At 40.5% G+C, this 16,290-nt stretch overlaps 1 protein-coding gene across 1 annotated transcript in view; it reads left to right on the top strand.

The window, feature by feature from the left end:
- Positions 1-538: 538 nt before the first annotated feature.
- Positions 539-16,290, top strand: part of LOC119898797 (voltage-dependent T-type calcium channel subunit alpha-1I-like) — a 112,124-nt gene continuing 96,372 nt past the window's right edge. The window contains exons 1-4 of the mRNA XM_038713032.1: positions 539-852; positions 1,720-1,812; positions 12,005-12,344; positions 12,430-12,827. Of these exons, the coding sequence (XP_038568960.1) occupies positions 544-852; positions 1,720-1,812; positions 12,005-12,344; positions 12,430-12,827 (1,140 nt within the window). The 5' untranslated portion in view covers positions 539-543. The remainder of the gene's footprint in view (positions 853-1,719; positions 1,813-12,004; positions 12,345-12,429; positions 12,828-16,290) is intronic.

Raw genomic sequence — 16,290 nt, 5'->3', positions numbered from 1 at the left:
GTCAGTCAGCTGTGTGTCAGGGTTAATGTGTCCCATCACTACCTCTCTCTGTCCACGTGCCTCTGGTGTCGTTTTCTTTCAATTTTACCATCACAAATATAATCATCTGTCTGTGTGTCTGCTTCCCACTCTCTCTCCTTCTCTCCATCCTTTCATCCACTCAGCTTTGTGTCTGTGGTTGTTATATGTTCTTATTCGGTGTGTGTTGGAAATAGCCATGAAGGACAAGTGTTTTTGCTCTGTCTATGAAAGCACGCCACAAAGTCTCACACACACACACATCTCTTTAAAGCATGTCTTACTTCATACCTTTATGTTATGTGAAAGTAGATGAGTTTTAATACAATTTAGTGCAATATTAAGTTACATTATAAATCTTTATTCTGATGGACTTCCCTTAATGTAAAGTTATATAATTGTTTTATCCTTTCTTTTTTTCTTGTTTTAAAGGGAATATACAAATCTTTAATTTTGTACTCACCACTGTACTTCTCCCTTCACACTTCCAGCGCTACGGGTATCAGTCTGCCTAGGCCCTATTACATGGCTGACGAGGATGACGAGCGACCCTTCATCTGCTCCCTGCCAGTCGACAACGGTATCATGTCATGTTCTGACGTCCCAGCTCGCCGCCAGGGAGGCAGGGCGTGCTGCCTGGATAAAGACGACGCCCTGTACCGCCAGTCACTGGGCCTGAGCCCTGAGCCTGTGGCCAATGGCAGTGTCAGTGTAGCAGGGCTCTGTGTCAACTGGAACCAGTACTACACCAGGTGTCATACAGGGCACACCAACCCCCACAAAGGAGCCATAAACTTTGACAACATTGCCTATGCCTGGATTGTCATCTTCCAGGTGGGGATTTTGGTAAACTTGGTATTGTAAAAGCAGACCACCAATCAGACTGCTTTGTTTTTGGTCCATAACCACCTTTTAAATAATATTGTGTTGTTTTATTTGTCGATGTTCTTTTTTACATTCCGACAACAATCAATAAATCAAATGCTCTGACACAAAAATGAAAAGAAATTCTTATCTGAGGCTGTTGCGGAACTTTAATAAGGACAGCTAATCATTTTAGTCAGACCCAGTGAATTTATTGACCACCCGTATTGGCTGGCCTGCCTGCGCTCTAGCTTCTGCCTGTGCACATGTAAATGTGTGTTTGGGGGAGTGGCTTTGGGTGGAAGCCTGAAGGATTTTTTGTTTTTTTTGGATACTTTCAAAATCGAGCTAGTTCTTGATTACTCATTCTCTCATTTGTTTAATCCACTCCTGTAAAAACAACAAGTTGCCATTTTATGGGGGAATGTGTCAGACGATTTCTTGGCCGTGAGCAGTTGCCAGCCGACCATGAAGACTCCAGTAAGTCACTGTTCCCAGCCAAGAAATATTTCAGTAAACAATTCCCCATAAAATGGCAAATAATCATTTTGTAAGCAAATTCAATGTGGCATAGTTATGCAACAGCTTTAGAGGTGGATTTTGTTACGTTCAGACAGACTTTATGCTTAGTCAAGATTCCTGGCTGCTGGCTTAAGTTTATTGAACAGACATGAGAGTGGTATCAAAGTTCTTGTATAACTTTCTTGCCAGAACACAAATATGCATTTCCGAAAATGTCAAATTGTTCCTTTTAACAGAAGTATTTCAACCCTAAGAGCAAACGTCCTGTGGATACAGTTATTGTGTATTTACTTACACCTTTCCTCTTGTCTGTAGGTGATCACTCTGGAGGGCTGGGTGGAGATCATGTACTATGTGATGGATGCTCATTCCTTCTACAACTTCATCTACTTCATTCTACTGATCATTGTAAGTCACACTCATACATATACAGTATAGGTAGTGTGCATAGGGCTGCGTTATATGTTTAAAGTAACGATTATCATCCTTGTAGCAAGGATTTTTTCAGATATCTATATTCATCAAAATATTGTTTATTATAGTGGATAGCACTGTGGCCTCACAGTATGAAGGTCTCGGGTTCGGTGCACCGGTTTCCCCCACCATCAAATAAAGAGTCTCCAGTCAGTGCGTTAAACGGCAGCACTGGCTTAGATCTCCAGTTGATCCACAGGCACTGTACAGTGGCTGCCCACTGCTCCCAGTACTTGGGATGAGTTAAATGCAGAGAATGAATGTGACAAAAGTACCTTACTTTACCTTATGCAGGTTCTATATTATACTGATGCAGTCTATGCTTTGATTGCTATACAATACGAGTACACTAGAAGAATTACTTACAATACTGTACAATTCTTTATTTTTGGGGATCTTAAAGTGCTTGTGAGGCTGTGGCAAGCAGATCCAGAAGGCAGAACTGGCAGTTTCTCTTCTGGGATTAACATTAGGAAGTTTGCTATTTTCTTGGCTATTTCCCCGTAGTCTCTCTCTCTCCCTCACCTGCATACCCATGCGCACACACACACACACACACACACACACACACACACACACACACACAAGGCTGTCAGTGTTATCGTGAAAGCTGAGCTGAAATCCTTGAAGAACCCCCCTTTTATTCTGATAAAACACTTTTTAATTCCAATCCTTTAGCTCAGCTGTGTCTGTATGTGTGCTGCAATGGGCGTGTGAAGTGTTATCATAATGCAGTGTGACTGCCAGTCCCGGTTACTTCCCTAACCCAGGGGCTGTCTTGTCTTTTTTTATTACACTTTTAATTGCATGCCTTCAGATTCAGACACAAGCTCTGTCTTCCTCCTTCTCTCCTCTTGTAACACTCCCTTCTTTTCTTACCCTTCATTTCCTTAGTTTCTTTCTTCCACTACTCTCTCTACATCTGTCTATCTCCTTAAATTGGTCATTCTCTGCTCCTTGCCATTCAATTACCTTTTCCTGCCATATATCAATCCTTGACACTTCCTTCCATCCCTCCCACCTTCATTCCTATCTGTCCCACCCTCTGTGTCTCCCTCTTTTCCTCAACCCCTTTCTTCTCTTCTTTTCTTGTATCTCTACCACTTCCTGGCTCTCTTCAACCATTTCCCTCCTGCCTTCATTTCCTCTCCCCTCTCTCGCTGAGCTGTATACTGAGCATCAGTATACAGCTCAGGCTAACTCCATTCATGTATCTGTCACTCTACTCATTATTCTCAATCACAAAGAAACACTCGCATACACTTGCAAACACATATTCATTTATCAGTACCTACTGCAATGTGCCAAACGAGCATAGAAGCCCAGTATCCGTGACGTTCTTACCCATCACTAGGCCCTCCAGTAGGTATCAGACTGTGAAATCACAAATTAAACTGGGTTCCACGACAGTCAACGTCATTCACTAACTTACCTTTAAGCTGCCTTTAACTCCTAGTCTTACCAAAGCAAAGAGCAGTTACTCTGCACCTTGACCCGGCCTTATATCTACATTGTATCTGCTTATGTTAATCTCCTGTGGCTGGCGCCACTTGCTTGGCAGACATTATCTTCTTAAAGGGTAACTTTGGTATTTTGCAACCTTTTAAAAATCGGTCATGTATTGAGTGAGAGCGCAGTGCTGCAGTTGGCAGCAGTGAAACAGGTCTGCAACATAATCCTTGCGGGCAATTGCGTCCGGTCAAAGTTCATCCACTAAGATGCTTGTTTTTGCCACTGACAGGCGCAAATTGTTATTGTAAGTCTGACAACATAGTAGGCAGAATCGCTATAGAGATAAGGTAATTTTTGTTTAACCAGAAACATTTGTGAATTTGGTGTTTTAAAGAGTTAAAAACACCAAAGTCAGACAAATAAACAAAAACATCAAAATAACACAAACAGACTAACTAACAGGCAATTGTTGACCAGCAACTCCTGTGTTTTGCGAAGTACAATAACAGTGTTTATCAATGGAGTCTGGTCGTTTTGACATAGCGATATAGTGAATGTTCGTGGTTAATCAGAGGAAAGGAAAAGGAAAAAAAAAAGTCTATCTGCACAGAGCCTTTCCACGATGTTGTCAGACACTAACAACCTGAGCCTGTCAGTGGCAAAACAAAAGCACTATAGTGAATAGTCGGCTACACTTTCATGGGACATAAATGCCCGTAAGGATTGCGTTGCAACCCTGTTTCACTGCTGCCAGCTGCAGGGTGCTCGCTCAATACTGGAGCGTTTTTAAAACATGTTGCCCCAATTAGTCACATAGACACAAAAACGTGGGAGAATAAGGTCCAGGTTGAAAAATACCCAAGGTACCCTTCAATGCCATGGCACGCCCAGTAGTCCAGTCAACATCCTAAACTACTTTATTGATACACACAAATGAAAAAGGACGCATTCCTGCACTCTTCTCCAGATTTGCCATGAGACATGAGAGAGGAAGCGACCACATGTTGGTCTCCCTCTTTGATCTTAAATGAGATGTTATTAATTAGAGTGAATCCCTCTCCATGTCTTCTTGGCTCACATGGATGGACCAGACATGCTGATCACAGCATCAGGTTTAACAGTATGTCATACAATCTGACCCCCAAACTTTAGAATGAAAATGCTTTAGTATTAAGGCAAGGCAAGGCATGTTTATATATACACTATACAGCACATTTTAGAAATAAAGGCAGTTCTTTACTTGGTGCAAAACAATATTAAGTAGAAAACACAGCATAAAATTAAAACAAAGAGGAACATGAAAGTATTTTATCTGGACTTAATGATAATCAAAGTGAACTGGGAATAATTAGCAGACTGCTTCCAGATCACATAACAGGTCATCTTAAGTAGCTATAAATAAAGAACAAGAATGTACACACTTCACTTTATTCTTATTAAACAACTAATTGCTAGAAATATTGGCCAGCTGTCACTGTCTTGGTAAATGTACATAAACTATAAAAAATCACAGCAAGTAACATTAGCACTAACATATTATAACAATATAATAATTTTATATCTTGAACAATTAAAATGAGAACATCCAGTGCAACATTCAGTGTCCCATGAAACACATATTTACATATCTTCAAAGCCCAATCTTTTGAAATGAATAGTTAAGTCACTGAGAAACCTGCATTTACTTTTGAGTGGGGCTTTTTAATGGCTAAAAAAATGTCGTTAGTTTTAGTCATGGAGCTTACATTTCTTGAAGGTTAACAAAATCATATGTCATATTATATTACTCCAGCCTCTGAACCCTATTGTCTGATGAGGACTTAAAACTTAAAGCTAATCTCTAGCATAAAAAGAAAAATCATTGTCAGACGAAAGCTCATGGGTTCCGAAATTGCATTTTGCCCAATTTTAGATTCATAAGGAGATATCAGTTTATAGAGATTACTCTAACTCTTAATACTCTGTCTATTTCCACATGATGTTGGCCCAGCATGTTGCACAACACAAGTCTAGATGGTGGCAGATCGTCGTCGAAGCCTTATGTCCCACCAGGGACAAAGGGGATTAAGTTAAGTAACTGACAATAAGCCACAATAGCAGCTCAGTGAGGCTGTAATGTAAAATTGTTAAATCGATGTAAAACAAGGAGGCAACATTTTTCTTTTATTCTTTGATGTTTACCAGTAGTATTGGGCCAAGAAAACATAAGGTTTGGCCCAAGGGTAGTGCTAGTGAAGAGACCAGATTTGTATGGTGGCCATTATAGGACATCTTAGGCAATGTAAAGTTGAGCTGGTAGCTCGTCAGGCCGGGCTGTACATTGTACAAGACTTGGCTCAGCTTTCATCAGTCTAAACTGTACATTGTCAACAATATTGTACTTTGACCTAAATACTTAAACATTTTAACATTTATGTCAATTGGATGTTATTAGGCTGACATTTAGAGTGTGAAATTGACCTGTTAGCAAGTGAAAACTGTAACCTGGTGGATCATGGTGCTAGATGAAATGTCAGGGCATCACCGCAGAGTTACAGCAGAAACAACTTGCTCCCGTGATAGAGTTTGCTAGCCTGTCCCTACCACTGGTTTTTTAGACGTGCAGTTTCAAGTTTCTAGTCTCAGAGACATTAACCACATGTGCATTTGTGTAGTATAGGTAACTTTTAGCCTCAGAGATAATTAACCACATGTGCGAATGTATAGTATGTGTGGCCTATTTAAAATATTTCACCAAATAAACAATCAAGTTGAATCCTCCAGATGAGGATCAGAATGATTTTAATTGCTAGAAATTAAATAAAAATGTTCCCTCATGTCTCTTCTCTGAGTATCTAGTAAAGCAGAAATGCCTGAAACATTATCTAAATGAGGAAAGCAAATCTCCACTGTTTAATGTATCTCAAGATGAATCTGTTCTAATTTATCTTACGTAAGTGTTGTAAACTAAGCATAGTGGGATTTTGCTCTCTGTAGTTGTTGCAAATATGTCCTTTTTCCCCCCACAGAGACAGCATTTGACAGTCAGGCTCTTGTCGGCTTTGTTGCAGCATGTTTCAAGGCTTGTCTCACAAACAGACTTAGTGGAGGAAAGTGATTTAAGCGTTACTATTCACATGTTAAAGCTTCTGTTCATATCCCAGCTTGTTCTCATCTCACTAGCAGACAGATGAGGAGACTTTTAATTATGTTTCCTTTAAGACTTCACGACACTGAGCATGGGGAGATGGAGGAGAGCGTGAGAGTGAAACTGCAACCGAGACTGACAGAAAGAGAGGAAGGATGGGGGGTGGGGGGGGTGGGGGAGAGAGAGAGAGAGAGAGAGAGCGAGGTTCAGGTTGTATTTAGATGCTTTGACAATTTCCCTCACGTAACATTCATGCAGATTAAGTGTGTTAAATCAAATTGAATTGAGGGAGAGGTAGAGTGCGGTGTTGAGATGAGAGTGACAGATGGAGAGACAGATGAAAGAAGTGAGATACAGATGGAGAGAGTTTGAGATATGCTGTAAACTGATTACCATCGTGTAGAGCAGTTTAGACCAGACAACTAGGAGGAATTAAAGGCTTCCCCACGAAAATAGCTTGGCCCTGTGGAATTAAGGTTTAACATCCGGAAATGCCAACCTCAAACTGTTTTGTTACAGAGGTGCACAGTGTGATTAGCCTTTTCATTTGATCCCTCTTTCCCTTACTTATACCTGGTATTAGCATTCAGCCCATACATGGATACGAATACCGACACCTAATTAATGTCTTGTCTTGTAATGCCCCCACCTGTTGCTGTGTTTTTGGTGTATTGGATGGAAATAAGCCAAGAGGGTCTAAGGCAGGGGTGGCCAAACTACGGCCCCCAGTCCGTCCTGAGTGACACCCTGTTAGCTTGCCAGCAGCGAAGTGGCCAGATTACAGAGGGTGACTCCGGTGTTGTCAGAGAATCCCTAAGCTTACCTATTAGGGGCATGAGGTATCACGTTATATTTTTGTTGAAACTCAAAATTAGTATTTCTATTAAGTTTGGTGGAGTGATTGTTATGTACTAAAAGACAGAGGTTTGTTGTGCTTGCAAACATGCATGTAAATATTTTTGTAAGTATATTCAACATTGAATTACAACACTATTTACATCAAATGATGCCTAAGTGAGCTGAATGTTATTCCTTCATTTAGCTCATACATTTCATTGTATCAAGTGGCAGAAACAATTTCTTGCCTGCTCCAGTGGGCAGGTAGTGAAAAAAGTACATTTCAGAGCCTGCCTACAATGATGGATAACATTTAACTCAGTTGATTAAACATGGCAGAACCAAAAAGATGGGCAAGTGAATGCAGAAAACTGCCACCCCTGGTCTAGGGTTTTGCTTATTTATAACCTTTAGTACCTTCACTACACATGCAGAAGGTGATTTGTGAGACAATAATACTGGGTAGTGTACTGTAGGCCTATCAGTAGCCTAGTTTGTTTGTTAAAACAGCTGCCAGCTGTTGCTGGAAACCGGGTTGATTAGAGCACCTAACCAAACTATAAATGTGCTGTAAAAACCAAAACAATGAGCTAAAAGAGGCTTAAGAGCTGGTCCAACTCCCTCTGGGTTAAAACTGCGCACACACATACACACACGCACACACACACCCACGCATTCATCTAATTGTATTTCAGTGGCTCCAGCAGAGTGTGAGTATAAATATTTGATGGGATCAGCGAGGGTGCTGAATGTGTGCTGGGACCCACTGCCTCCCCTTCAGTCCATGAGTCCAGAGAGCAGGATTGAAAACCAGCCAGTCTGACCACAAATTTCTGCTTTGGATCAATGAAGAACATTTTTACACACACTGACACACAACAACAACACACACACACACACACACACACACACACACAAGTCTGCTTGCCTTTTTTCCCAGCACTTCCATAGTCTTTCCACAGTGATTCAGATGGAGGGCAGAAGGGGGTTATCAGGCTTCACAATCACTATTGATCACAACCTAGAGAGCATTACACTCCATCCCTCTCTCTGCCTTCTTGCTTTCTCTCAACCTTTTTTTCCACATCAGCTCTGCTTCTCCTGGTGACCTTGCCCTTTTTCTACTCTCTTTTTCTCTCGCCTTCTAGCTCAGTGAACAGAAAGTGATCCTAAAACATCACACATCCAACACAGCATACCTTAGAGCTTTCTCATACACTTCTAAAAATGTTTTTTTATAGAAATTATTAATATATAGCATATATCAATATTAAGCAAAGGCTGCTAACAATCTAACATTCCATGGACTCTCTCCATGGAATGTTAGATATCCTTGCTCCCTTTAAAATTAACGCTTCAGGTTCTACAAAGAAATTGCAGAAAGTACGTTTTGAAACAAGTGTCAATACTGTTAGCATTTCTTTATTGTAAACTTAAAATTATAGCTGGGAAAATGTACAATCAACTATCACAGGGTTTTAATGTAGTAAACTTTAAAAATGGTTATAGTTTACTACATTAAAACCCTGTGATAGCCTTGTTCCCAGCTATGATATTAGGTTTGTGCTCCAGAAAGATGAGTATGTGTGGGAGGCATAGACAACAAACTAGTATGAAAACATTTAAAATTTTATAAGAATTTTATATACTGCACCAATTTCCCCACAGGGCTGGATGACCATTCTAATCTTCGAAAGGATAGCTCAGTGTTTTTTCCCTTTTCTGGGGCAGAAATATTGAGGCCATAGAATTGCGAGTATTATTCCCCATTTTCCTCCACACTCTGGAGAAAATTTATTTCCATTTCATTTTTTTTTCTTTTAATGATATTCTCAGTGAAACTAATTAAAAACATATCTGAGTCTGATATGTAACAAGGCTATAATTGTTTGTTATGATCAGTTTGAATTATTTCAACTTCTATTCTTGGAACCCATGCCTTTTCTGTTAGTTTGGTATGGTGAATGGCTTGAAATAGGCTACAACAATACTCATTTGTCACAGTTTTGGGTTTTTCATTTGTTTTATCCTTTTTTACTTTTGTAAACCCTTTCTCTTGTGTTGTAAACTTTGTGTCCTGTCTGTGTGCTCCCTGCTTGTCTGATTAAGTTCAGCTGTGTTTCGTTAGCTCCTCCTCACTAGGGTATTTAGTTGGTTTGTCCCCCTCACTCTGTGCCAGTTCATCACTGTTCCAGCCTTTTTTCCTTGTGTATCTTTCCCTGTTTTTTTCTGGATTATCTGTTTTGTTTGTTTTTTTAACCTTGAACCTCCCTGCTTTATCACCATCCTGTAAGTTTGCCCCTGTTGTGGTTTAGAATAAATAATTGAAATGCACCTGCTCTGCCTCCGGCATCTGCTGTGTTCAAAGTTTTGGCTAACATGACAGAACCTTAAGGGACGGATACCCAATGTACCTAAACAAGGCATAAAGTCCAACACAAGCAAACAAATCCAAAGTCCAACATTCAAAATTCAAAGAACAGGCAAAGTTCAAGGGAAACAGATTATAGGAAAAAAAAGCTGGACATGGCCATTGGACAAAAGACATCAATGGCGCAGTATGAGGGGAACAGACCAACTAAATACCCTAGTGAGGAGATAATGAGACACAGGTGAACTTAGTCAGGAAGCAAAGTAACAACAACACAAGAGGAACAGTTTACCAAAATAAACTTACGAACACAAAACCCATAACTGTAAGTTTGCAATAAAACACAGGGCCATAGTTTCCAAATGCATCCAAAATTGACCCAGAATCCAAAAGGAAATGTATTTTAGCTGCAGAATGTAAAGTCAGTTTTGTCAAGAGCATAGTTTTTAGCTTTTGTGATTTTGGGGTTAGCTCTGTGATTGGATATTTCTTTCTGAAATGCATTCTGGCAGTCATAGTTTTCTTGTAATGTTATGCTTTTATGTGCATAGGGTTATACTTTTTTATTAAAGAACATTATTACATTTTTAACACAGTTCATCTTTTGTTCTGATGATTCAACCAGGAGAGTTTCTTGTCCATCCATTCTGTGGATGTACTCTAACTGTGAGTCATCTAGCATCCACACTCTGGAGAAAATGAATGGGTCTTTTAACTCTGAACCAGGGCTGCCCAAAATCACTTCTCCTATATTGCTACTATAAAGTACCGGTGCTAGCCAAGGTAATAGTATGTTATGTTTCAGTGATAAAATAGAAATATCCTTGGGTCCTGGGGAGTATATCCCTACATCGCATGATGTTCCAGGGTAATACTTGTCAGTCTAAGCTTTATGATCAAAAAAGAAAGCTATGTTAGCATATTGAATTATAACATCAAAGTCCTGAGGTCCCCTCCCCTACTAGGCATTGGCAGCCTTAGCTGAGCTGTTTCACCAGTTGCCCTTTGGAGGTCACTACATCCAAATGGCCCTAAATGACATACAATAATTGAATAATTCACCCACTTTTAAAATAAACTACTCATTTCACAAGTGCATAGACATGGACATGGGAAGTAGATTTGTTTGGGGGGCTGCAGCACCAACTAAATTCAGGCATTATAAAAAAAATAACATCAATTCATAAAAACTGTAGACTTGAAGGTGAGAGAGAGCGAGCTCATGTAGAAGAGCGAGAGAGTCGGAACAAGTAATGACAGAAATGTTTCTTTGATCATGAAGCCTTATGTTCGCCTACAATTATGTGGTTTATGAGTGAAGTGTATGAATTACACTGCATAAGTTACTAGAGTCTCTGACAAACAGACAGATCCACGTTATATATGCTCATCTCCCACGTCTGTCCCACTTCATCTCCTTGGAGATCTCATGGATTAGTTTTGTGTTGTTGACTGTGAACTTGCTGTGGCTGCTTTGATATACAGAATGTTGATGTTCAAGTTTGCTGTTTGCTATAGTTTGCTATAGTAACATTCTGAGATTGTTGTAATTTGTAGTTAATAACTACTTAATACAAAATACATGAATATCATGCACCATTTAGTATGCTGTCATTATATATACTGAACTTGTGTCTGCGTCCCTGTGTTGGAAAGACTGGGATTGGCTGGGGCATTTTTTACTCTCTCTATTTCTATGGCATTGTTTATGTCAGAATTTTATAACCACCAGAAAATGAAAGGTTAAGGTCTCTTAAATAAATATATTTTTATCTGTGCAACTGTTTTCTAAAATTGATGATTTGTGATTAAAATGATGTTGTGCATTTGTGCCAACCAGCCCCATCACGGTGTTGGGTAAAGCCCCACATTTGCTCTTGAATAAGGTCCTCAGATGCTTAAGGCTGCCACTGCGAATAGGTACATTTTAGCTATGCCTAACCATTGCTGGTTAGCAAAATACCATCATACACTCAAGAGAAAAGACAGAGTTTACAGCTCACTATCTTGAGTGTTTTCACTGAAACCACAGCAGATTTGTTTGTAACCATATTGTCTAATGTGTAATGTTTAGACTTGTCCAGCCAAGTGGGCTAACAGGCTAGAGGTAGCAACAGCTGGCCTAGAGCCATCTTGCTGAGAGTTTTTTACTCTGTGTGATTAGCTGGCAGAAACTGACTGCTAATAGCTGAGATTATGGGTCTGGTACTATTTCATGCCAATGTTTACAAATGTAGCTCATAAAAATATTTTACAGTTTGGGATAAACAATCATTTTTTATATGGTTGCGTTTATGGTGGTATAACAAACATATTGAGTATTGCTCTCATCCTCCCAGGTTGGTTCCTTCTTTATGATCAACCTATGCCTCGTGGTCATCGCCACCCAGTTCTCAGAGACTAAGCAGAGGGAGCACCAGCTGATGCAGGAGCAGCGAGCACGGTGTTCGTCCTCCTCCACCCTGGCCAGTGAACCTGGGGACTGCTACGAGGAACTCTTCCAGCTGGTTTGCCACATCCTCCGCAAGGCCAGGAGACAAACTGTTGCCCTTTTCAACACATTGCGGGGGAAACCCCGCGGCTTTCGGGGCGCCGGAAGAGGTAGAGGAGCAGGAGAAGGAAGGCACAGGAATGCCAATGGAAGGGGAGGACATGAGAGGAGAGCAGTGAGGAGGCACGGTATGTAAAAATATTCAAAGACATAGTATTTAGGTGCATGCTTTATACACTGACCCTTTAATGACCTCCATTTGCTCCACTTTAGGTGCAACCTGTCCCCACCATAATAAAACTGATCATGGCTCACCCGCTGAACCTACGGCACTCAACGCCACTGAAGGCTGCCCACAGTGTGCCGCAGCCCTGTTGCTCACTGATGGGGTGGGACCAGTTCGCAGTGCAGTAAATGATGAAGCAGAGGAGGGAGCGGTGGAGGAAACGGACAGGGAGGGGGTACATTCTGGTAGTAACGAGAAGGGCAAAAAAGGCCAGGAGGGTGCAGGGAGCCATGGCGGCTGTAGTCCTAAGAAGCGATGTAATGAGCTGTGGCGCGAGACGAGGAGGAAGCTGTGGGGAATCGTGGAGAGCAAATACTTCAACCGAGGCATCATGATCGCCATCTTGATCAACACCATCAGCATGGGCATTGAGCACCACGAGCAGGTACAGAGAGCAGCAGCTCTCTTTAGTGTTGCGTAACTGTCCTTTAGAAATGCTTTTCTTGGTCTTTATGACCCACTTGTTTCATTTACTATCTTTTATTTCTGCATTATCTATCTCATTCTCACCTCTCTGTCAGACTCTACGTTATACCCGGCTGTTTGTCTGTTCTTCAATGTATTCAAATGTCCAGTATCACAGATGTGTTCTCTCATAAAGCACAACTTGTTGTCAATGAAGAAATCATGACGTACACACAGTATTCTGCAAGCTTGGCTCAACACATTCAGTAAAAGTACAAAGCAAAAGTAGCTGTTTTAAATGTTCAGATCAATATCAGTATCAATCATCTTTATTTATCTAGCCCACTTACAACATCCAAGGTTGACCAAGGTGCTTTACAGGGTAAAAGTTCAACAGAAATAGTAATTACAATGTAAAACTACAGCAATAAAACATTAAAGTACACCGCATATCATAGAATAAATGATATACAATGATAATAAAATCACCCTGGATAAGAAATTTCTTAATTTGAAGGAAAAGCCAAAGCAAAGAGATATGTTTTTAACAGTGATTTAAAGCGATCGAGAGTGATCTGATATGGAATGGCAGGTTGTTCCTCCGGTTGGGAGCAGCTACACCAAAGGCTTGATTGCTTCTGGTTTTGAGAAAACTTTTAGGCGCCTCACGGAAGAGGAGATTGGTCAATCTCAGCACTCTGGCTGGGGTGTGAACGTGAAGAAGCTCCACTAGGTGAGGCGGCAGCAATCCATTAAGACATTTAAAAGTGGGGTTTAGAAGCTAGCTCTGCTAACACAGAGTAGCATATAGCATTAGCTCCTTAGCATGAGCTTGGTCATGTCGAGCAAGGGGGAAGTGGTTTCAGCAACACGACACCTCAGCTCCACCCACGACCCGCCTCTTTGCCCATTTATGGTTATCCGGAAGTGACGCGCAGTGACGCGGTGCCAAGATGGCGACGACCAGCTCCACCCAATTCAGGCTTCAAAACTGCTCTTCAAAAACCAACGAGCAGTCTTGTGCTGACTCTGAGGAGGAACAGGTTGTCTGACAAACGATTTGAGAGACTTCTGCCCAGGGTGCGAACTATGGGGGAGCAGGGGGAGCTTAGCACCCCTTTATAAGACTCCCCTAAAAGCATTATTTTGGATATTTTGGAGAGTCTCTAAAATATTGACAGCATGATTTATTGCCATTAATTTCTATATTTCTCTATCATCATGGATCTGGACTTCATCCAGCCAGAGGGAACGATTACTGACTGTCCACAGAGGGCCGGTCGGTCCGCGATCTCTCTAGCCTTGTTCTTCTCTTGACAATTGTTGGGCTGATGTTCACAACTTTGTTGTCAGCTTTGTAGTATTAAAGAGCATAAAAGAGAGATCCTGTGTATGTACTCGTAATAATAAGGATTTGTGTTGATCTGAGCATATATGAGGTGTTTATATTGTTATTGTGCATCACAGGTGATGTTATGCAGTAATCCAAAAGTAATGTAACTAGTAGTGTAACTAGTTACGTTCAGCAGTGAATAATCTAGTAAAGTAAGGCATTACTTTTAAAAAAAGTAATGTGTAATGTGTAATACATTACCTAGTAACTACCCCAACGCAGTCAGTTGGAGGACACGTTCGACATATGCGGAGCAGATCAGTTGTTGCACTGGTAGCACTAGTCGGCGCACGGACCTGGCCGCAAATTCACAAAAAATGGGAGGCATGCAGACGTCCTCTGATGATTTGTTTGTCATGCGGACCCTAGCGACCCCTCGCGTACTCGTGGACACAGAAAGTATAATCCTTGCCTAAAACTCTTCACAAATGAGCGATTATTAGAAGCTATAGGGCAGAGGCTACCGACATCAAGCAATTCAGGGTGTCCAAACACTATGACCTCGGTCTTGTCTCAGTTTAAGTTAAGGAAGTTTAGACTTACCCATGTTTTGATGTCATTTAGACAGTCAAGCAGGGGTAGTAAGCATTATGTTTTTAAATTCAAGGGCAAATAAATTTTTATGTCGTCTGCAAAACAGTGGAAAGAGACCTCATACTTCTCAAAAATGGATGCCAGGGGCAGTATATATATGAAGAAAATATGATAGGGCCAAAGACAGAACCTTGAGGGACACCACACCACCGAGATGGACAGAGAAACTCCTATCTATTAGCTGGACTCACACGTATAACTTTTGATGTTTGTGCAAAATGTGTGTAAAGTTCAGTGGAAACAGTTAGATAGTGTTTATTGAACATCAAATAAGGCTTATAAGTAAGAAGACCTTTCTGAATAAGCAAGGTCTTTTACAGTAGTCTAAAATAAGAATTTATTAATTAGTAGGAAAATAAAAGCAACTCCAATTACACATCCTATACAGTAGATTACACGAGGAAGTTTATTCTTTTTTAAGACTTGGATTTGATCCACAAAATCCGATGACTGTAGGATTGACTCTAAATTGACAGTGCCTGTGTTCATAGTAAAAAAAAAAACCATGTCACGCAATACAACAGTGTGGCTTATTGATTTTTTAAAATAGATTTTTGACAACAATGGAGCTCTGTGGCACAGAGGTATAAGTTACATCAGGGGGTAGATAACAGGCAACACAGTGCATGTAACACTGTAAATCATTGTTGGATTTGGTCTTCATTGCATTTTTTTGTCAATCCTAAAAAAATTGGAATATTAACATACTGTTTGTAAACATTTAACAACTTTGCCAGCTGAGATGTGATTGTTTGTCTTATAACTATGAAACATTTAGTTAATAGTCATCAGTCATGTGATCTTATTCTATCAACAACTCCAAATAATGAGAACCCAATTAGAAATATTCTTAGCTTCCCAAGCTTCTACATTTAGTTGAAAGACAACAGGAACAACAATGCTTGGAGGGAGGTTGCAGCCATTAGCGATAATGTTGGAATGAATGTTGTAGCTGGTGTCTTGCTGTTTATTTAACTGTGTGTGTGTGTGTGTATGTCTGTGTGTGTGTGTTATCTTTAGATATTGCTACCCTATTAGTATGTACTAGTGAGCTAACAATGTCAATTTATAAATGGGAAAACACAGCAGTACCACAGCAGTTAAAAATAAATGATTTGCCTGATTAATACTTTGTATGAACTGCAGCCTCTTTCTCTGCCTACAGTTGAGTTAATCGACAACCATATTGCTTGCAGTAAGAATCTAGTCTCTTTAGTGTCTCTCCCTGTCACTCCATATGTCCATATTCCTTCGCAATGTAACCCTCTCTATATTTTTTCTCCAACACATCGTTCCTCCTTGCTTACCTGTCTTTTTCTCCTTCTGCCTTTATCATGCCTGTATAATGTGATTCCCCAGCTAACAGCATACAGTAGGCTGTAGATATGTCTTCACTTAGGTTAGCAGGCTATAGGAAGGGCAGAACATTGTCACACCTTCAGTGTAGATTACACTT

Source organism: Micropterus salmoides, unplaced genomic scaffold, assembly GCF_014851395.1.
Source record: "Micropterus salmoides isolate LMB-PRFRI ecotype aquatic unplaced genomic scaffold, ASM1485139v1 Ms_hic_scaffold_12, whole genome shotgun sequence".
NCBI classification, from domain to species: domain Eukaryota; kingdom Metazoa; phylum Chordata; class Actinopteri; order Centrarchiformes; family Centrarchidae; genus Micropterus; species Micropterus salmoides.
Note: the sequence above shows the minus strand (reverse complement) of the source record. Positions and strands in the feature narration are given on the sequence as shown.